The sequence below is a fragment of the Oryzias latipes genome, chromosome 17, assembly GCF_053564925.1.
Source record: "Oryzias latipes strain Hd-rR chromosome 17, Olatipes_Hd-rR_3.1".
Taxonomy (NCBI): Eukaryota; Metazoa; Chordata; class Actinopteri; order Beloniformes; family Adrianichthyidae; genus Oryzias; species Oryzias latipes.
In genome coordinates this window covers 21,148,247-21,170,659 of record NC_136253.1, presented here as the reverse complement: position 1 = coordinate 21,170,659, position 22,413 = coordinate 21,148,247, and the positions used below count along the sequence as shown (strand labels likewise).

At 40.8% G+C, this 22,413-nt stretch overlaps 2 protein-coding genes across 2 annotated transcripts; both read right to left on the bottom strand.

The window, feature by feature from the left end:
* Window positions 1-4,593: 4,593 nt before the first annotated feature.
* On the bottom strand, window positions 4,594-10,346 carry LOC101158137 (kidney mitochondrial carrier protein 1). Its single transcript, XM_004079005.5, has 9 exons — window positions 10,089-10,346; window positions 9,840-9,987; window positions 9,563-9,657; window positions 9,379-9,464; window positions 8,803-8,898; window positions 8,609-8,733; window positions 8,366-8,489; window positions 5,810-5,890; window positions 4,594-5,472 (listed from the first exon to the last, which is right to left on the bottom strand). Exons 1-9 carry the CDS (start codon window positions 10,150-10,152, stop codon window positions 5,431-5,433), a joined length of 861 nt encoding a protein of 286 aa, XP_004079053.1. The 5' UTR covers window positions 10,153-10,346; the 3' UTR covers window positions 4,594-5,430.
* Window positions 10,347-15,648: 5,302 nt separating this feature from the next.
* On the bottom strand, window positions 15,649-22,182 carry LOC101157887 (complement factor H-related protein 1). The gene is made up of 9 exons (XM_004079004.4): window positions 22,022-22,182; window positions 21,636-21,827; window positions 20,213-20,392; window positions 19,943-20,134; window positions 19,042-19,092; window positions 18,761-18,922; window positions 18,496-18,660; window positions 16,471-16,496; window positions 15,649-16,322 (listed from the first exon to the last, which is right to left on the bottom strand). Exons 1-9 carry the CDS (start codon window positions 22,080-22,082, stop codon window positions 16,308-16,310), a joined length of 1,044 nt encoding a protein of 347 aa, XP_004079052.1. The 5' UTR covers window positions 22,083-22,182; the 3' UTR covers window positions 15,649-16,307.
* Window positions 22,183-22,413: the final 231 nt, after the last annotated feature.

Below are 22,413 nucleotides of genomic sequence, written 5' to 3'. Positions count from 1 at the left end.
GGATCGGCAATGCTGGTGAGAGGAGGCACAACTTGTTTCACTTCCTTTGTGCGCTCTTCTCCGTCAGACGACTCATCTGTGGCAAGAAATGAGTCAGACAGGTCAATTTCACCCTTCTTGGATCGGGCCCTGGTCACAACGCATGATGGAAAAAGAACATCATCCATCAATTTATCTGGCACATCATCCATGCTAGGGCTGTCGAGTAACTCAGGGACTGGGGTGACTTTCCCCCCAGCCAAATCATTACCTAAAATGAGGTCAACGCCGTCGATAGGCAGAGCTGAAAGAACTGCTACTTTAACCATTCCGGTTACAAGTGATGACTTCAGGTAGATCGTGTGCAAAGGAGCAGAAACCAGGTTTGCTCCAATTCCCTGAATCATGACAAAGGAACCACATGATGACGCCTCTGTTAAGGGCAGAACACCGTCACGGACTATAGACTGTGACCCTCCAGTGTCTCTTAAGATTTTTACAGGACACTGGACAGCAGTGTCATCAGTAAGAGACACAACACCAGTTGAGACAAATGGCTTGAAACAGGGGTCCATGTTGATACCCTCCTGTTGACGTGGGAGATCAGAACATGTAGCCTGCATCAATCCCATTCCCTTTGGTTGACTAGAAGAGGTTGACTTCTTCAGGGCATAGCAGTCAGCAATAAGATGTCCCCTTTTGTGGCAGTAAAAACATGAGCGAGGGGGTGACAATGGTGGCTTTGGTTTATCTGAATGGCTAAGGCGAGTTAATAGAGGATCAGAGTGGCTTTGAGAGTGTAGTGCCCCAAATACATTTTTGTGTGTCAACACAAACTCGTCAGCTAGGACAGCCGCCTTAGACAGAGAAGACACTTTTTGTTCATTTAAGAACACCACAAGCTTTTCTGGCAAAGCTCTCTTGAAGTCTTCTAGCAAGACCAGCTGACGTAGTGCTTCAAAGTCATCTTTGACATTGCTAGAAGCACACCACTTGTCAAAGAGATTCCCCTTTTCACGTGCAAACTCCACAAAAGTCTGCTCACTGGACTTTTTGTGGTTCCGATATCTCTGCCTGTATGCCTCAGGCACTAGTTCATATGCACGTAGTATAGCTTCTTTGAGGACACTGTAATCCAAGCTTTCCTGTAAAGACAAAGCAGACACAACTTCTTGGGCCTTTCCAACCAATTTGCAATGGAGCAAAATAGGCCACATGTCTTTTGGCCAGTCTAGTGCACTAGCAACCCTTTCAAATGCATTGAAGTACGAGTCAACTTCTGACTCCCTGAATGCTGGTACAAGTGCAATATTTCTACTGACATCAAAACTGTGCTTTGTTACAACGTCCCCCGATTTTTCAGATAGTGAGGGTTGAAACTGTCCTGAGGAAATTTTCATGGCTTCGAGTTCTATCTGGCGGAGCCTGATCTCTTTTTCGGCTTCAATTTCTAATTTTTTCACCTGGAGACGTAGGTCGTACTCTGCTTTTCTCACCCTCTCCTTCTCTTCTGCTTCCAAATGGAGTCGAGTTAGCCGTACTTTAAGTTTGGCACCGGAACCAGAAACATGAGGAGAGGATTCATCAAAGCGGGGCAAGGTGACAGGCATTGCAGGAACACCCTCTGGTGGACGAATGGGTGTGATATGGTCCTTCACATCTGAAACAGAAACACCAGGAGAAACAGCCTCTCCCAGAACAGCATGGCCAGCAGCCATAGGCTCTCCCAGAACACCAATCTGAATTAACTTCCCCACCACATGGTTTTTAATTTCTCTTTTCAGGCTTTGCTTAGAAACACTAATGCCAAAATGAGCAGCAATAAGCAAAAGATCATCCTTGCGACACAAGTCAACTTTAAGATGACTAGGGTGATCCAGAAAGTCCTGTAAATCAAACATTGTGTGAAAACAAACGTAAATGTTAAACACAGGTTAACAGTATCCCGGACGAGCCCCCAATTATGTTACGTTCACAAACGTACAGGTCTAGGGCGGAGGTGTACGTAACATAAACACACATTATGAGGAACTTTTAAAGATTTTATTGAACGTGGAGATGGGGAGGTAGGGACAAAGGTTGGGCCAAAGGAATGAAATTAATAGAACAAAACTCAGCCTGGCTATCAAAGCGCTAAAACTAAAACAAGAAAAGAAAAGACTCACTGCCTTATCTATAAAGTGATGATAAAACATACAAGGGGTGGCACCAACCAACTTACCTAGTGTGTCTAACAGAACGCAAGCTGCATGAGGTGTACAGGGTACCCTGTCTTACCTGTCCACAAACCTCCCACAATCTCCAACACAGCAAGCTCAAAACATTCATCTGGTAGTGATCCAGGAAGAGCTTTCTCCTCCAGTGGTTCACAGGAGCTTATATGCAGGCCTGGTGGCTGGCTTTGGGGCCTGATTGTGCAGCTGGTCAGGTCTCCACCAGGTGTCTTCACTCAGCTCGTTAAGCACATGCAGAGGAAAGAAACAAAAGAAAGACATGAAAAACCCCTGCATGTAACAGCAGTTATTTAAAAAAATGGATAAATCTCTGACAATTTCCCTCCACCTTGAACTCTATGCAAGATCTCCCCTGTTTGACTACAAACGGTCTTGAGACTGACTGGAGAGGAAACAGTCCAGAACTACGTGGTCAAAGCCATCTACATCTACACATTTCTTTTATTTTGAAAACAAATTTACAACATTCAGTCAGTAAAATATATGGTACCTCAGTTTAAGTTTTGGAAAGCTGTCAGCTGGAGAAATGTTTCTGTGTGCACGACGTGTTCAGTGATTTTGAACCTGCAACACAGGATTTTCACCAACAAATTGTGCCCCTTTTTTTCTGCTTAATTTACTGTTTTCAGTCCAGACAGCTGTTGATTTAATTCATCTGTCACACATGACAGTCATTTCACTTAATATTTAACAAGTTAAGAAGGGTATTTCCAGAAAAATTAAACTGGAATATTGTTGCAACTCCAGCTTTCTTCATGCTATTTTTTTACATCTGTTACTTCTTGTAAATAATAATAATAATGGATCTATAACGGATTTATCTGCTGTTTCCAGACGCTCAAAGTGCTTACAGTGTCCATTATTTATTCACCCCTCATTGATTCTTGGTGATGGTAACTACTAATGTGGCCACAGCTGCCCTGGGGCAAACTGACAGAGGCGTGGCTGCCAGTTCACACCTACGGCCCCTCTGACCATCACCGGGACATACATGCACGTTCACACACTGCACTGAGCTGCACTGGAGGCAAGGAGGGTGATGTGTCTTGCCCAAAGACACAACGACAGTTGGCTAGAGGGAGCGGGGATCAAACCCCCGACTCTTCGATCATTGGACGACCCGCTCTACCGCCTGAGCCACTGTCGCCACAATAGACAAATAGAATAAATATTAATTTAGGGAGAAAAAAAAACAATATTTAACATCATTCACTTCCGTTGTTGGAAATGTTAGTTTTGAAGTTGAACTGCAGAACTTTTTCCACGGTGAAATAGTTTTCATTATCTTGAGATCCGTCCATGTCTATGCTGCTCCACGTCTGTGTATTTAAAGGCTGAATTTATGCCATTTACTTTTTAATAAGCCTGCTTGAACTGTTTTATTCTTTTACATCTCAGCTGAAACACCCAAAAAGAAAATAGGACTGCTGTTGTCTCCTCAATCAGCGGAGAGCGGCCCAGGAGGAACACAGCTCTCGTTTCCAAATGGATCATGGACATCTGCACATCCAATACTTTTGTTCTTTCTAGGATTCTCATCAGAGAAAGAGCTCCAAAAATGGGGAGCAGGCTGTTTGGAGCAGAACAGTGTCTTATCCCTCTGACACAAAAGCTTCCTCTGATCCGTGTAACACCAGAGCCAGCTCCCGTGTGCCCTCGGGCCAGGCAACAAATAAAAGCGATAATGGAGCATGTCTGCTGGAATCCCCTGCGGATAAACCGGTCCAGCTTGGAAAGGACTCTGCCAGGCAGCGGCTGAAATACCAAATCCTGGCACAGATGTTCCTTTTTTCCCCCCTAACCCGCCTAATGGACGGGGAGTTTTCTTCTGTTTTCATTTAACACTAATGCAAAGTCTGTGAAAGCATGAGGGTTAGGACCAACTCCTTTGTGACTTTGTGGGATTGTTTGGGGGTTAGTCGTCACCCACACAAGTCCCTCCAGCGGGGGGAGAACTGGTTTAGATGAAGCAGATATAACAGTTGCCACACAAGTCTCATGGTGGCTCTCCCTAAATAAAACAAAGGGAACAGACCCGAACGGATTCAGAGTTCACCGCAACGCTTGCCGCTCCACTCCCCTGAGTTCACGATGCTTCCTCAAACATCTCTGATGAGGGAAAACTGGGAATTTACCCACAGAAATAAAGCATCTCAGATCCCCCCCCTGAAAAATTCATGTTTGCGGAATGTTGTGCAAACGCGTTTGAAGGAGAAAAAAAAAACTGTGCCACATTTGTGACCTCAAAGTTGAGCAACGGGAATTTCAAACTACTTTTCAGACACCACTGGTGTTTCAAAATGGGTCGAGATGTGAGGGAAGTGCGTGCGGCTCCACAGCGCCACCCTGTGGTGCGTGAACAGCAAAAACACAGATATACTTCTTTTAGTACCTTTTATTTTATTTTGAAAAGCCAGACTTCAAGCTAGATTGAAAAAAAAAATCATTATAACAAAAATAAATTCTGGCTTAACTTTGGCAGCATCTGAAGCTCACATTTACATTTTTACTCCTAACAAAAGATTCACAAAAGCACAGTGCATGACGGCAAACTTGGACTTGGCAGCAAAGCACTGATCAGAATATAATCTGTATTTTGTTTTTAATTGCCCTTCTGTGACCAACATGCACCTGTTCGTCCAGTCTTTGCAACAACCCTGCTGTCTCAGCCATCTATGGAACAACGGCTTTTTCACTATAAATAGAAGGAAAAAATGCATTATTATTGATTTTTCAATTTAAAAATGTCCCCTTCTGACTCCTTTTTCAAGTTAATAAACTTTTTGGGAGGGGAATGATCATTGTAACAGTCTACAGTCTTCCATACATTCACAAAAACAGATGTATCCCAGTCTAAGGCACTCAGTTTAGAGAGAAATGTAGGTTTATAAAAGCCCCGGAGCCTGAAAGCAGGTTCCAATCGAAAACTTTACATTTTACGTTCATCCACCGTCACAGTTAAGTTGACATGTGGATGATTGAGATGCAGATGCTTAGGAAAGAAGCTTATAGAAAGCCCAGCTAGAACGACGACAGCCCGTGACATGGTTCCTTCCACGTTCTCCACAATCAGCCTAAAACAGGAATCAGGCCGACCCAGACTCCGTTTCCATCAGGGGTCCACTGTTGCCCAGCTGCTCCCGATTTTGGTCCTCTCCGATCTTCCTAGAGCATCACACTCATCGCCGTGCAGTGCCGCTTTAAAGAAAATAAATAATCACACATCGATCTTCTTCAGCTGCTCGTAAGTGAGGAAGAACTGAAGATGGAGTCAAGGAAAAGAAAAAGAACTCAAAGTCACAAGTCAGGAATCTCGTCAAATCTTCAGGCCTGGATGATAAATATCTGTCAACCAGAGGATGCAGTGATGCTTCAAAATCGCAGAATTCACAGTGACCTTCACTCCCCTCCTCACCTTACACTGACCTTTCCTGGGAGTTATGAGTGGGTGGAGTTTGAGGGCCCTGAAAAGTTACATAAAAGAATTACCGAGAATTCAATAAAGACTTGGAATTCCATGCGACACTGAATCCCTAATAGCATTTGAGAACCCCACTCAGCTCCGAAAAGGTTTATGAAAAAGGTGGGAAGGATACGATGATGTTCCACGGTCCCAGACGCAGCCAGTTGGGGAAGAAGCCTTTATAGAGAGCCATGAACCCCTCAGAGCGCCACGTCTGTGAGAGAGAGAAAAGTTTACAGCCAAACTTAAAATCACTTCATTTGCTTCAAAAACTGCACTTGAAAAGACTACAGCAGGTCTGTTAAACGTACAAATCCTTGACAATATAAAGCAACAGATCCAGACAGAAACCACTATTAAAGGCAATTTTCTGCTTTTTTACTGGCAAGTTATTGACAACATTTTAGGATTTCTTTGACTAAATATAGCTAACATAATATCATTTATGTAAGCAATATTGGATGACATTGTTAGCAAAGACTGGATTGTTTTTTACATTTTATGTTCTTTAAAAAGGGCGTTTCGTATTATTATGTCCTGCAGAAATCATGGATTACTAGGAGCAGATTTTTTTCTTCCCTCACGATTATTCTTTCCTACTGCACCTTCAGGCAAACATTTCAAATTATTATGGGATGGCCACAGGACCTATGACTTGGTGGCCATTTTGTGGTAAAACCTTTCCCACCATATAAGAAAAGAAAACGTACTTGAGTGATCTTATAGGAATGTTTACACAGACACCACCAGGTTACATCTAAAAACACAACCCAAGTTTTGTTGACCTTTGACCTTGGGAAGTGGCCACCATTCTTGAATTTGACCAAAACGTCTACAAATTTAAACTCCTCTTAGGCTACGTTCACACTGCAGGCTGAAACGACCCAATTCCGCATTTTTTGCCCCTAAGCGGCCCAATTCCGATCTTTTCATGACAGTCTGAATGACACAGATCCGATCTTTTCAATTGCGACCCAGGCCCCGTGGATTTGCCGTCCTGATTCCGAATTGTAGCCGTTCTTTTCAATTGCGACCGCCGTCTGACCGGCCGGGCGACTTGATTCCGAACCGTACGTCATCGACACGCAACAAACGTCATCATTTTGCGTTGAAGTAGGCGGGAACGAGAACGTAAACATCAACCATGGTGGACGATGCTGCTGAGACCAGTCAGTGGAAGGGAAGCGAGGTCACGGATTGGATTAATATTTGGGGTTATCGCTCTTTTCAGGCCAAACTCCAGGGCTCTTATCGCAACTGGGCGGTTTTTGAAAAAAATTCCAGCTAAATGGCAGAGCGTGGTGTTGAACCTTTACCGCTATAACTTTTTTTTCTTTCTCCCCTTTCCGACCGTGTTTAGAAGCGCGGGGGACCCGAGGCGACCCTCCTCCTCCTCCCTGTTCTGATCCTTAGATTCTCCAGAACGGGTTAATAAAGAGTCCATAGCATTTATTCTGGGGGAAACTTTCTTTTATTACCGTCCTCCGTAACACACAACATGAATGCGCGCCCACACTGCCCCCCCCTATTCTCTATCGCGGCACGCGCTTGCACACACACACACACGCGGGCGCGCGGCCCCAACACATGCACATTTCCTTTCCACAACAGTGGGTACAGACGATCCCAACTCCATTACCTTCTTAAAATGAGAAGATTGTAATTGTGCTGCTCCTTCGTGAAAATAAATGTAATATTACAAAAAGAGCTCCGCTTTTGACAACACTGTTGTTGACATCCATTGTTAACGTTTGCTCCGCAAACAACAAGTGACATCGTTCACTGTTGTTCACTGTATTCTTCTGGCTTCTGCGCATGCGGGTCTCGTTTGGGTCGTGTCACGGTCACACTGGAGATCACAAAAGTTCGGATTTACTTGGAAATGTGAACGGTCTAGCAAACAAATCAGATTTTTTCAAAAAAACCGAATTGAGCATTAAGCCCTGCAGTGTGAACGTAGCCTTAGAGTTTTTGGTCTATCTTGTTGTAACTCCTCGAACATCAAGTTTCTTGGGGCAAAAACTGTTGGTTTTAAAGTTTGTAGATTCGGAACGGCGTCAGCACGGCGAGCTCCCAAAAGTGAAGCTTTCCCTGCTGCTCTAATATTTTTTTTTACCATAATATTGTGAAAATTGTTTACATTAATCTTTCGCTCAAGCTGAACAAAACAATGACTATATTAGGAATGCGGGCAAGGGTTAACAAAAAACCTCTGTTGTCAAGGAAATCCCAAAATTTCACTTTTGCCAATTGTTCTAAAAGTTACATCGATCTGTTTGTCACCCCCAGGCGACCAAAAACTAAAATGGTTGCTATGGGAATAAAACCAACAGAAAAGCCACCATTTTGAAAAAAGTTTTCAAAATTCATTCAATAAAATGAATTTGTCACATGCAGCTCTGATCAAGGACGATAAGGGAGGGGTGTGTGTGTGTAAAGGGGGGTGACGAGGGCAAGTATCACCTGTGGGCCATGCAATCCCTCCCGCAGCTTTATTCTTTCTTTCCTGGAGCACATTTTTCTTGTTGTTTAGACTGTTCTTTGCCTTCAATGATTCCACTGTAGTGCCATGTTCCAACGTTTTCCTTTGTATTGTATGTGCATTTTCAGATGAAAGCTTGCAGGTTGTTGTGACTTGTGTCCCTTTGGCCCACCGTTCTGCCATGCTGCACCTCCAGATGTGACTGACCTGCAGCAAGCAGTCCAGCGTCCCCTGGTAGAGGGCTCCTCCTCGCTGATTCATCATGCGCGTCCGCACCACGTCTACTGGATTTGAGGCCAAAGCGCCAGCTAGGCCGCACACGAAGCTCGACCTGCAGAGCGCAGAAGCGCACGTTAAACTTCTCGTGTTACTCCCCAAAACAGATGGGACTCCTATTTTTGTGTTTATATTACAACTTGGATTTAAGCTCGATAGGAAATGGAGACTCACAAGAAGTGTGTGTACACAGTGTCCCCCATGTAGCCCGAAAGGATCAGGTGTTTCTTGGTGATGTCATAGACTGGAAGTTCAACGCCGACCACAATGGCAGCCCTCTGCGCCGTCAGAGAAACGCCCTGATGCAGAGAGGGGGGGGCATTAACACCGTTTGAGTCCATTATACATTAAAATAAAGGTTGACCTACTTTCCAAAGGCCTCTGGTTCCCTCCTGCTGGTAGATGTTGATGAAGTTGCCCATCATGCTGCCTTGGATGACATTTCCCTGAGCTTGCATTCGAATCTGACGAAACAGTAAGTTCATTTTAATGTGAATCTAGATTTGTGTTGCAGTCATTCATAACTGCTGATCAAAAACAGCTCAACTTCCTGCCTCTAGTGACTATAAAGTCATATAACAGGATGTTCCAAACCCGTATGAGTCAATCCGTCAACACTTAGGACATCACGTGCACAGAGATCACCGCAACTCATAAAACATAATGGAAAAATTCTTGGCAAAAGCAGCCCAGATAATCGCCGGCAGCCGTGCACCCATATCATTTACAGGACACTATGTTAAGCTTTGAAGGTACGACCCCCTATAAATATCCACAGACGGGTCTCTCTCTCCACCAGGCGAGCTATAAAAAAACCCGTCTACATCTTCACCCTGAGGCGAGGACACACCGGGGGGAAGAACACCACAGCCCACCCGGCAGGTTCAGAAAACTGTCAGACGCGCTCGGAGTGCAAAAAAGCAGAGGCACGCGTATTGGCAAACCTTCAGCACATCAGTGGGGTTGGCGATGGAGGAGGAGATGACTCCGGAGAGAATGCCACACGCCACGTTGGTCAGCAGGGTCTCATCTGAAATAAGAGGGGAGCTTTTAGAGAGGAATGCTCGGAACTTTACAGCCTGCGGCAGAAGCATGAATTCAGAATGAGGAGGGCAGGGTGACACTCACCCTCCGGCCGGTCAACCAGAAGCCTCTTGAAGCTCTGGTATGTGCCGATTTTGATGGTACCATAGGAGGCCTGGCGAAGCATGGCAGGAGCAATTCTGCCCATGGAAAAAAACATTTCTTGAAATCTTAATTTGGTCATTTCAAATTAAAGCTTTGTGCAAGGATGAGGTGACATGGCCTAGATATGAGAATCTAGAGCTGGTGCAAACTTTATAATGAAGATCAGCAGTGACGTCATTGAAACAATGCATGCAGGATGTCAAACGAACTCACTGACCCTGAATAAAGAGCCCGGGGCCCCTCCTCCTTTCCGATCCTCATGATGGCATGGAGCATGCCTCTGTAGCGGATCTCTCGGTACCTTCTGTCGCCCACCTGGCCTTGAACCTGGAGACGCGTCTTGGTTAAGTCGATTGGAAACGTACCTGCAGCACAGAACGCGCAAATCCAAACCTTAAATTAGGAAGAAAAGAAAAAACCTGAAAGCAAGGAGCCACGCCGGCGGGCCTCCCCGCCCATCACTCACCGCATTCCGCCGTCACAGAGGCCAGCCCGCCGAAAACAAAAGGTTTCCAGTTTACGTTAGACATCTTCTCCGCTGAGTACCGACGCACAGAGCTGACCCCCCCGGACCGACAAACCCTCAACTGTCCAGCAACTACGGTTATAGCGCGGCTGCGTGGTGTCGGACTCCCAGGGGGTTAGAGGAGCACCGCCGCCGAGCTCCTTCAGACAGACACACTTGAGAAGGAGTGAAGCCCCGCCCACCACCATTCCCTCTGCTGCCGCCACTGTCACGCCCACCGCCGGTTGCCCGGCAACTGTGGAACTTAAATCAGCAAAAATTAAATTAAATTAAATTAAATTAAATTAAATTAAATTAAATTAAATTAAATTAAATTAAATTAAATTAAATTAAATTACATTAAATTACATTAAAATTGAAATAAATAGATACATACATTAATGTAATTTAAAATACATTTAAAGTAAATATTAAAACAAAATAAAATAAAAAAAGTGAAATACATAACTAGTAAGACTACTGTTGATGTGCTATTTATTGTCTGTTTCAGCAACACATTCAAAAGAAAAATATTATTTACGTAAATCAAATAAAAATTGTATTTTATAACATAGTTTAAAGTAAAATGTATTGCACGGCTGTCCGACAGACATTATTGGGGTAAAGGATTATACTCTCAAATAGGTTCATACTTTGAAAGAGGTCATTGCTTTAAAAATAAAGCTAAATGAAAGACAAGAGGATGTACTGGTAGTTTGTGCTGTTTTTCCCTTTAGAATTTGTATATAAGAGGAAAAAAAGTAGAGTATAGTACTGAGTAGTGAATTACTTTTTCAGGTAATGAGTAAAGTAATTTGATTACAATTTCAATCCAGAGTAACGAAAGTAATCAATTACTTTTTAGAAGGAATTTACCCAACACTGCTGACAGAGTTGGCTACAGGCCTAAGAACAGTAAGTATAAAAAAAAGTTAGGTGACTGAGTATGAAAGAGACATTTCAATACATGTATGCCAATACAGCCTAAGCGATTTGAGGTCACAAAAGTGTCAAATGTTCAAAACGTATAAAGCGATGGTGCCTTGTAGCGATTAACAGTGCAGTTTTCTGTTCAGACGTTTTGTGTGGGTGGGGTGGGAGTCCAGAAGGACAGGTTTTAGGTGATCTGGTTGAGGGCCCGAATGACCTGCGGGAAGAAGCTCTTCCTTATCGTTTCCGCGTTAGCCTGCAGGGAAGAGAAACTTATACCCTTTAAGTTTTCACAACATATAATATAACATATAACATACCTACAACATTATGTAGATTTGTAACACTTTGAGATGCATTGCATGAAAGTTTTTAGTCCACTTTTTCTGTAGACAGTTGCAGAAAACTCAATTTTCTCTGCCGTTCTTAATTTTTTTCAAAAAGCAAGAAAAAAACTTCAAAGATCTGACTTGCTGATAATTTTGAAGAAATACATTTTTGTTTTGTTGAATGTACCTGAACAAAAACAGTAAATATGTAACTCATCGACGATACTCCATGAGGAGCTACTTTAAAAAGAACATTTTATGAAATGCAGATATGTCAACATATTTACTGTCTTTTGACTCAGTTATTTTCTTTTATGGTCTTTCTGACCCAAATCGCTGAATTGGCTCACTGACCTTCACTTTTCAGTTAAAAAAACAAAACAAAAAATGTTACATTTCATCAATCTTCCCCTTTATCAGCATTATTGACCCCACTGGGTGTGTGTTTTTTTAGATTTTTTAAAACATTTTCATCATCGAGACAAGAGACATCTGGAAGAAAAAATATCTAGTTGCACCAAAGCAACAAAGATGTGGAGAAAAAAACACAAGTAAAATGTGAATAAAGATGAAGGAAAATAAGTAGAAAGAAATGAAATGAGAAAGCAAAGTTTACATCCTCTAACTTCTTGTTCTGACTTATATTCTTCTTCCCTTTAGCTCAGCTGTTTTACTCAGACCTGTGTCCATGCAGCTTCCCAAGTAAGCAGGAAGTTTAGATCCTATCTCTGAAAATGTTTAAGTATTGTTGGAGGCATGCTCATTTGTTTCTTGCGATTTTATTTTAGTTAAAGATAAACAATTTAAGGAACACTTAGAGGCACAAGTCTTTATATACTTGTAGATGCCGATAAAGAATTTCTCATGCAAATAAGGATGTAATCCTTAAAACAAGATAAAAAATTCCCAAACAAATGCAGCATTTATACACATAAAAAAAATTAAGTTACTATTCTTTATTTATTCCCTTTTTTCTGTTTTATAAATATAACTTTTTATTTGCTGGAAATATGTTTCACACATGTATTATCTATTGCAGCTCTGAGTCTTAATTACAAAAACAATCAAAAAAATTGTTATTATGATAATTTGAAACCTCCTTAGGACTTGGTGTTTATGAAAATCTCAAGTCTTTGCCCCCCCCCTGGTATTGATGAAATCTATGCGTTATTGGTGCATTTGGAAAATAAAAAAACAAAAGTCCCTGTTCTGTTCTACAAACTGTAACGGCCTCGTTCGAAACCTCACCATGTCCTGAAGGGGTTGAGTTGAAGAAGTTGCTGTTCAAGCTCTGCATGTGCAAAGTGTCCAATGTGCATGTGAATAGAACAAACCCATAAAGAAATGCCAGATAGGCTTAAGTGTCCTGAGCTAGAAATCATTGAATAAATCTATAACATATGAAAACATAAACTTTCCCACATGATAAATGCCAAACTTCAAAGGTACACACGCCCCCACGTGGTGGCCAAAAAAAATACTGGCCACCTCAGTGGCCACCCCTGAAAATAATTCTACAATTTTATTTTTATCAACATTTGTGTACTGTCAACACAGTCCAGCATTCTATTTATTTTTAAAACTCAAAATCTTTCCAAATATGATAGAATATTATTAAATAAAGTCGGAGGGTGGAGGCAGGAGATTGTTTTTAAATTAAGCGCATTTTGCAAGAAGCGGGATTTTCAGAAGATGGAGACAGTCGGTATGGAATCGACAGTAATATCGTCAGTTTAACATTAAAGTTATGGTTCTCTGCTCATTTTTATGTGTTTAAAATAATTACAAGGGTGATGGACAGTTCTAGCTAGCTAGTCTTTGGGTTTCAAACAGGGTTGTCGCGGTCGTAAAAAGTCTTAATGCCATTGAATTACTGAATTTAGAAGCAACACATCAAAACATTGTTTTCTAAAATCCAACATTTTGCTATCTAGGTCTCAAGAATGGTGCTGTGACTTCATTGTTTAGCATTTCTTGTACGAAATTTCTCATACAGTGGTTTTGACATGATTTCAGTTTGGCGGGAGTGCGAGCTTGCGGCAGTGCACACCCAACCGACCCCGCCGTCCCACACACCCAATTTTCCCCTCTTCCCGGGCACACGTTTGCTTCTGACCAATCCTTTTGTCCTAACTTGTCAAAGCATCTTGTACTAAACAAAACTCTGAAAATGTTAATTTATTATTAACAGATGTTTGTTCAATTGATTTCAATATTTTGGTCAATGGTCACATTTAAAGTAATCCAGAAAAAACTTTAATTAAAAGGCTTTTTCAAATACCATACAAAACTGTTTCTCAGGAATTTTACTTAATTAAAATTTAAATCCAAAATAAAACTATCACCATTAAATCTCCACATAATTTCAGTTTAGAATCTGTATTTAGATATATAAATGCAGGTTTATGCTAAACTTAAAGGTAATTTTTTAGTTGCAGAGACACAACTTGAATGACTAACGTTTATTTAGACCAGCGGTGCCCAAAGTAGGGTTATCTTTTGGCCCGCCAAGTCGTGGCTACAGCAGCCACGGAGTGTTTATGTAAAATCCCTTAAGCTCCCATCCATTGTCTATAGCACATGTGTCAAACTCAAGGCCTGCGGGCCAAATGTGGCCCTCCATGTCACTTTATGAGGCCCACGAGATCATAAAGGTTTTTATTTTCTTAAAAAATAAAAATTGGTGTGTATTTTTTTCATATCTAGGGGAAATTGGACTTGAAATATTGGATTGGGAAACTATACATTAGGACTTAAACACTTTCCATATAACCTAACCTGACAGAATCAAATTCAAAAGGATTTATTCTAGAGTAACAAGCAAACATGTTTTCTATGCAACTGTAATTGTCACTTCAAAAAGTTATAAGTAAATAAATAAACAAGTTATTTAGCATTAAGGAGTAGTTACATGTATTTTTCATTACATTTAGTTACATGTATAAGTTATATCTGCCCCTTTGAGGACAGCCACTATGCTGTTGTGGCCCTCAGTGAAAATGAGTTTGACACCCCTGGTCTATAGCGTTCCACAACTCCACAGCTGTAATTTACTTTCGGCTTCCAGGTGGCGCTGTTAGCACTTTTTGTCCCCATGGCTAAGGAAGAAACAACCCACAACTGAGTTAGCGTTCTTTGGTCTAAACTATAGACTTTTTGTTTTGGATCACAATTGTATTTATAGTCTGTTTTTTAGGAACATTGCAGATCAGGAACTTTTCTGAGCATTAGCACAAACTTTTTCCGCACAGGTTGCTTGAACTTTTGTTGTTATGCATAATTGACATGATATCTGTCACAAGTTAAGGCAGATGGCTGGATCCAAATGCAGCAGGTTTAGTACCTCAAGTAAAAGTTCACAAAGCTAAATCAGGAGTCAATAACAGGCAATAAGTTCATCCGAGGAGAGACAAGGTGGTCAAAATACAGGCGAGGGTCAGGGCAGGGGGCAGGCAAACAGGATCAGGAGACAGAAGATCAGGTCCAAATACAAAACTCGGTAAGGAAGGCAGAGTGGCTCAAACAATGCTTCATAATGAGCGTCACTCAGTGCAGCATATTCTGTGGTTGATGAATGAATTAGAGTAAGGTGTGAGGCATCCTGGAAGTGTGGGATGGGGGTTTGCTGGGAGATGTCGTTTGGCTAGAACTCTGGAGGTGGCTCCTGCCAGTAACCAGAGAGGGAGACAGAGCTCTTACTTCTGACAATATCCCTTGGCCACCCTGTGTTGCTCTGGTCATCCAGTGGCAACCACTAAAAAAAATTCTGCCTGCATCCCTGCTCAAAGCGGCTTCAGCTGATGCTTCATAAGATCAGTGCTGGAGCAAGTTGAACCTCTTGTCAAACACTGGTTTACTACTACCCAAACATATTAGCATCTGTCTTGCTGGGCTGCACCTTATAAATGCTTTTTTACAGTAAGGTTGACAGGTTTTGTCTCCCAACAATGTTTGCAGTCATTGTATTCCAACTGTGAGTCGCTCAGAGAAGAGAAGCATAGCAACTAGCATAGCAGCATAGCAACTATGGACAGAAATTATGGAAGTCCTGCGCTTTGCAGTCCTTCTTGGAGATTGCTCATTCAAACTTTATATTCTGTTGACCAATTGTAAACTCATGTATCAACGTCAGACACAGCACATTTTACTGCTGCTTTGGTCCAGTGGAGGCATGGTGCAGGGCGGTTACTGGCAAGAAGAAGAGATCTAAGTAAGTGTTTATGACTTATAGATGTCGGGAAAACAGTGAACGGCAATGTGCATAAAGTTAAAAGTTGTTTTATTGAGCCTGCATTCATCCAATAATATTTCAATAAGTTGGTGTGTCTCTTCTTTGTGATGTTATGGCATTATTGTTAAATTAAACATTGCAACATTGATAACACAACAATCATTGGTTTACACAAGTTCACAATTTGCTACATTCTGACTGCATTTTGGATTACGTGGTCATTTTGATTCAGTTGTTGCGCTCCGGGAACAGATTGTATTCAGACTGAAGAATCTCAGAGTGAATTGAAGCTCAGGCGGATTGGAAACGAACTGAGAAAGATGGGTCAGAGTGCAGTTCCTGGTCCCGGACCAGGGTACGCTTGGACCAGAACAACTTTTGAGGCTCTTTGATTTCCCATTTTTTTGTAAATTAGGAACAGTTACAGAGTAAAAGGAATAGAAAATCAAGAACAACCATTTCAGTTTGCTCTGTATTAAAACCTCAAATCAGGATTTTATTGAAGCAAGTGCAGCTTCTTTGAATTTGTTTGACTTTTAAGATTTGCTGCTGTGGATCAACAATACAAAAATATTGTTCATAAATCAGGACAGAAAGCTACAAACATGTTGGACATTTAAGTTTCACAATGTTTGTGTGTGTTTTCTATCCATCCTGAAACCCTGAAAGCGCTGGCTTCTTCTCTTCCATTCAGTCTAAGCAACCCTGGTAAAAAATAAATAAATAAATAAGTTTCAAGAGATAGAGTAGTTTAAAAATCAAAGCAGATAAAACTTGATTTGAAAGACAAGGCAGAGTTGTGTCCAGGAATGGATGCATTGTGTTTTTCTTAAAAAACAAATAGCATACTCACTGTGCTTATTTGCCATCGGTTACAACCTGTAGAGATCAATACAGTAAAAAAGAAAAGTCTTAATCAGTCATCTTTACAGGAATAAAACAGATCAATTTGGGTTTCTCCAGGATTTATTGGAATCATATATATACAGTGGAGCAAAAAATGTATTAGTCAGCCAGCAATTGAGAAAGTTCTCCCATTTAAAAGATGATCGAGGCCTGTAATTATCCTCATAGGATTACCTCAACTATTAGAGACAAAATGACAAAAAATAAGAAAATAAGTATTTGGGCAATAAAAAAACTTCAACCCAATACTCTGTTATATAACCTTTGTTGGCAATGACAGCAGTCAAACGTTTTTGTTAAATCTTCACAAGGTTTTCCCAAACTTTGGCCCATTCCTCCATGTAGATCTCCTCTAGAGCAGTGATGTTTTGGGGCTGTTGCTGGGCAACACTGACTTTCAACCCCCCTACAAAGATTTTCTATGGGGTTGAGATCTGGAGACAGGCTAGGCCACTCCAGGACCTTAAAATGGTTCTTACGAAGCCACTCCTTTGTTACCCAGGCAGTGTGTTTGGGATTGTTGTCCTGCTTAAAGATCCATCACGTTTCATCCTTAATGGCCTTGCCGATGGAAGGATGTTTTCACTCAAATCGGACGATACATGGCCCCATTAATTCTTTTCTTTAGATAGATCAGTTGTCCTGGTACCTTTGCTGAAAAACAGCCCCAAAGCATGATGTTTCTACCCCCATGCTTTACAGTAGGTATGGCCTTCTTTGGAGGCAACTCACCATTCTTTCTCCACCAAACACGACAATTAGAGTTCTTACCAAAAAATTCTGTTTTGGTTTCTTTTGACCATAGGACACTCTCCCAATCCTCTTGGATCATCCAAATGCTCTAGTAAACTTTAGACGGGCCTTCACATGTACTGGCTGTAGCAGGAGGACACGTCTGGCACTGCAGGATTTGAGTCCCTGGCAGCGTATTGTGTTACTGATGGCAGCCTTTGTTACTTTGGTCCCAGCTCTCTGTAGGTCATTCTCTAGGTCTGGGATTTTTGCTCACCGTTCTTGTGATCATTTTGACCCCCCAGGGAGCCTTGCAGGGAGCCCCAGATGGAAGGAGATTATCATTGGCCTTGTATGTCTTCAATTTCCAAATAATTGCTCCCACAGTTAATTTCTTTACACCAAACAGCACCTTTTCTTCCCAGCCTGGTGCAGGCTGGGAGCAATTGCAGCCAACAATTTGGTTTCTGGTGTCCTTAGACAGCTCTTTGGTTTTGGCCATAGTGGAGTTTGGATCATGACTGTTTGAGGTTGTGGACAGGTCTCTTTTATATAAAAAAAACAGTTCAAAAAGGGGCCATTAATAAAGGTAAAGAGTGGAGGACAGTGGATCCTCTTACAGAAGTAGTTACAGGTATGTGAGAGCCAGAAATCTTGCATGTTTGTAGGTGACCAAACATATTTTTTCCACAATCAATTAAAAATAAGTTCTTTAAAAATCAGACAATGTGATTTTCTGGATTTTTCACCCTAATTTTGTCTCTCGTAGTTGAGGTTTACCTATGATGAAAATTACAGGCCTCTTTCATCTTTTTTAATTGGGAGAACTTGCCCAATTGGTGGCTTACTAAATACTTTTTTGCACAACTGGATATAGTCAAATCAAAGGAGAGCATGAATTTTATCATAGCATTTGTGTCTCATCTTTACTGACCTCGGATTTGAAAAACAATGCAAAGGATTAGAATTTTTCTATCAATATTGTACAAATAAATATATGACTTTGATTTGATAATGATGACGGTGTAGTCAAATCCACTAAACAGCAGGTTTTTGTGGGTTTCATCCGTCATACACAATTCAGAGAAGAAGAAAAAGCAGCTCTCTACATTTGTTAAATTGAATGTTTGGTGCAGTAAAGCTGAACACAAAATCTATATGGTTTTTGGTGAAATTGTATTAGAAATCCATTGTTCTCTGTTTTCAAAAATCACTGTCTGAATCTAAACAACATACTTACATCTTGATACTGTTGCTTTCCCATTTTTGCACCAGACAACCCGATGGTTTGTAAAGAGAAAGATATCCTTGCATTCCAGTTCAACTATCTCTCCATTTGTCATAAATTTGACTCCAGCAGGTATAAGGTCCAAATAGGCATTAGTGTTCACAGAACAGTAATTGGCTGCATAAAAGTAAAAACAACAATAAAAAAACATGAAAAAAATGTGTAAGGATTTTTTGACAAAAGTTTGAAGACTAAACTGTCTGGTCGTAATTTTTACCTTTGCAGGTGGGTATTGCTGACCACTTGTTGCTGTTGTAACACACCACTTTCTCAGGACCATAAAGTTTATAAAATTGTTGACATCTAACTCTCAAAGCCAACGTTTCAGATTTCTCAACTAATCCGTTTTCAACGATGGGGAATTCTCCACAATTTTCAACTACAAAAAGAAAAAAAAAGACATTCATCAAGCAATAATCATGTAAAAAACAATAAGAAATGTTGAATTAGAGTTGTTCAACTTTTACAAGGTAAGAAAAAAAAACTCAATTGTTTTACCTGGCACAAAGGCAGGCTTAGTATTTCCATCTTTAGATTCAGGAGAGTATACTATGAGAAATGCAGCAAAAAATATTTGTCATGGCTTTCTTTTTGCGACACACACATCTGTTTTTGCTGACCATATTTCTTGCTTAAGGCCATGTCACAAAGCCACTACATACATTTTGCGCGTGTTGCAGATGAAAATTGGTCATACGTGAATGGACGGGGAGAAAGTGAGAAATGTTGTGGTCTTTACATAAAAATTTCACAGATGTGTCACAAATGAACCACGTTAAAACCATGGAAGAATTACGAATAAGCCACACAAAGAACACTTAAATCATCATAGAACATAAACAGTGCGTGATTTTTGCACTGTGTATATGCAATTAATTAGATATTCGTGCATCAATTATGTAATTTTAATGTAATATGTGCACTGTATGCCTGATATGAAAGTTATACATCAGTGGTACATGGGTGAAAAGGCCATCAGACATACATGAACATACATGGAACGGTCATGGAAAGCCACAAAGTTGCGTATGCATCTCGCAAAAATCCCAATTGTGTGACGTTTGCATAATAAATGAGTATAAGCTACATAAAATACACAGCGCAATTCTCAATTTATAACAGTTTAAAACCGAATTCACGCAAAGACCCGTTAGCCGAAACACTCAATGGATATATGCGCACATCGACAAATGATAAACGCAAGAAACACTTGTGCATTACATTTATCACACATGTATCAAAAAAACGTAAAAATTTCATACGTGGAAAATACACAAAATGCCCGTAGTGACTGTGTAAAACAGCCTTAAGTGTCTGTAACCGTAATTCTAACACTTAGGCCTTGATAGATTGCAATCTACAATACAACTTCAATGCAAATCTCTGGATATTTCCTTACTGCATGTTGGGTTTTCCGTCCAGTTTCCAGCGATGCAAAAGATGGACTTATTTTTGGCTCCTTCTTCTGTTACATAGTCATCTTTACACTGATATGTCACCTCACTGTCCCCAGGAAACACCTCCTGGTGTTCCTTGTTAATAATGACTGCGTAGGCAATTTGAGGTGGCTCTGTGCATGCGTCTTTGCTCTCTGGTGATGACATTCCCAAATAACAACAGAACAAGATGTCTTCCAGACTTATGAAACGGTGTAATCAACAAGACTTACTCTCACATACAGGCACATTTGTCCAGTTTCCATTGACACAAAGAGCTGTGGCGTGAAAGTTTTTGGTGCTATACCCTTCGTTGCAGGTTACCCATTTTTTACTACCATTCTTATACCAAGACTTTGAATCCTCTTTGAATTTTACATTGGTTATGATGGGCGGGGTACAGGCTGAATTCTCTGAAGAGAAAGAAATAAAAATAGACAGATTCTTTCCAGATTTAGAAAGATCTCAGACTTCAGATTTCATGTCAGTTGGGAAAAACATTCAAAAGTTGAGAAAAAAAGTTTCAAACCTTTTGATGTAAAAGGTTTAGTTAATAATCACCATAACTCGTGCAGCACAGAGGTCCCAGCAGCAAACAATAACATTTGAACATGTGATTACTTTAAGAAAGAAGCAAATGAGCAACAATTTGTTTTAGTTTCATTTGGTAATCATAACCCTCTGTGTTCTTCTTTTTTTTTTGTCTGACAGGAAAAAGATTTTTCATGATCCCTAAAAAATATTATACCTGTAAAATTGTATTTTTTTAAAAATCCATCCATCCATCCATCCATCCATCCATCCATCCATCCATCCATCCATCCATCCATCCATCCATCCATCCATCCATCCATCCATCCATCCATCCATCCATCCATCCATTTAATTTTACATGCTTACTTTTTACTTTATTTTGCATTGTATTCTGTCCCTGATTGGCTGTAGACCTTTGTCGATCAATCTTCTTCATGTCTTCGCGTCAGTATAAAATGCCTTTAGCGTGCCAAATTTTCTTAAATCTTTGATCGTGAGCAGATCTTTGATTTCCCTCTGTTCTTCGCTGGTTATAATCTTATTTCTCAGACAGCACTCAATTCACTTGTCCCCCCGAAGAACCTGTCACCACAGGCAATCCCCAGGGCTCTGTCCCGAGTCCCCTGCTTTTTCTCATCTACCTTTTTACCCTCGGTCACAACCTTCGGCCCACGTTGATGACATCACCCGGTTCGTGTACTTTTATCTACTTCCATCCCCAGCATTCCTCCCTGCCTCAGCCCCCACTCCACTGTTGCCTTGTTAACAGCCTTGAAACCTCCCATCTCCACTATTGAAATTTCCTTTTGTTTCGACTCACAAAAAACTCTACATAACCTTCAACTGATTCAAAACATCAGCTCTAAGGCAACCTCTACTCACCACATTACTCCTGTCCTGGCTTCCCATTACCCTCTCATCACCCTCTTTTTTGTACTACTTACTATATTCAGAAGAAACATTCAAATAAGGTACACAAACAATTGCTTTCAAATTGGATTTTTTGCTAGTCGTTTCTTGCTCTCTTGTTGTTTCCTTAAAAACAAGCACCAAAGAATTTCCATGGAAAATTCTCTAAGCTTTCTTTCTAAAACACGTTTTTTGAATGTGTAAAATACTCACCAATGCACAGTGGCTGAGGAGACCATTGACCATTTCTACACACGCTTTCTGCCCACCAGCCCTCCACTGCAGGTTTGTATCCATTCTCACAGGCATACGTGATCTTTTCATGTTGCTGGTAAGAGTTCTTCATGGGGACCAAATAACCATTTAGCAGTGTGGGAACACTGCATAACTCTGGTGTTCCCTGCGCTGGAAAAAAGACCAAAAAAACAAAAATAAATAACAAGAAAAAAGAACGTCAAAGAAATCACAGCGAGCAAAAACAAACGTTAGATGTGTTTGGTTTCAAACTCTGACATTGAAGAAAGGTTGGTCTGCAGGACATAGGGCAGCATGAAGTGGCTGAGATTCTTACCAGACAAAAAAAACCTTTAAATTCTTACCATTGAGTATTCCTGGAAGCCAAACCAGTAGAGCAAAACTGGAATAACTCAACCTCATCATGTCAGGACTTCAATCACTACTGAAGAACAGCTAAGAACCTTTTACTGATCGAGACCAGTTAATGATTGCTGGATATTTTTCCTGAGGGACAAGAAGTGAAGAAAGAGTAAATACACAATGAACAAACAGAATAGCAACAGATATTGCTCAAGTCAATCTTTTACCTAATATATACCAAAAAGGAGCCACTAGTTGTTGCTCCTGCAACCATTTCCTTGGTTGGGTTTGTACTTATTTGAGGAAAAATAACTATTATTATTTCCATTATGACATATAAAAGTAATATGACATTATTTTCTGCTTAACTTTTATGATTTGTGTTAAACTAACA

Excerpts from the sequence above, each read along its gene's own strand:
- LOC101158137 (XM_004079005.5), bottom strand. The coding sequence starts at position 10,152 with ATGTCTAACGTAAACTGGAAACCTTTTGTTTTCGGCGGGCTGGCCTCT. Across the intron at positions 8,899-9,378 it reads ACCCCACTGATGTGCTGAAG|ATTCGAATGCAAGCTCAGGG; the intron begins GTTTGCCAATAC and ends CTGTTTCGTCAG. Across the intron at positions 5,473-5,809 it reads TGGGACCGTGGAACATCATC|TTCTTCCTCACTTACGAGCA; the intron begins GTATCCTTCCCA and ends CTCCATCTTCAG.
- LOC101157887 (XM_004079004.4), bottom strand. The coding sequence starts at position 22,082 with ATGATGAGGTTGAGTTATTCCAGTTTTGCTCTACTGGTTTGGCTTCCA. Across the intron at positions 18,923-19,041 it reads TAAGCCTGCCTTTGTGCCAG|TTGAAAATTGTGGAGAATTC; the intron begins GTAAAACAATTG and ends TTCTTTTTGTAG. Across the intron at positions 18,661-18,760 it reads AGCAATACCCACCTGCAAAG|CCAATTACTGTTCTGTGAAC; the intron begins GTAAAAATTACG and ends ACTTTTATGCAG.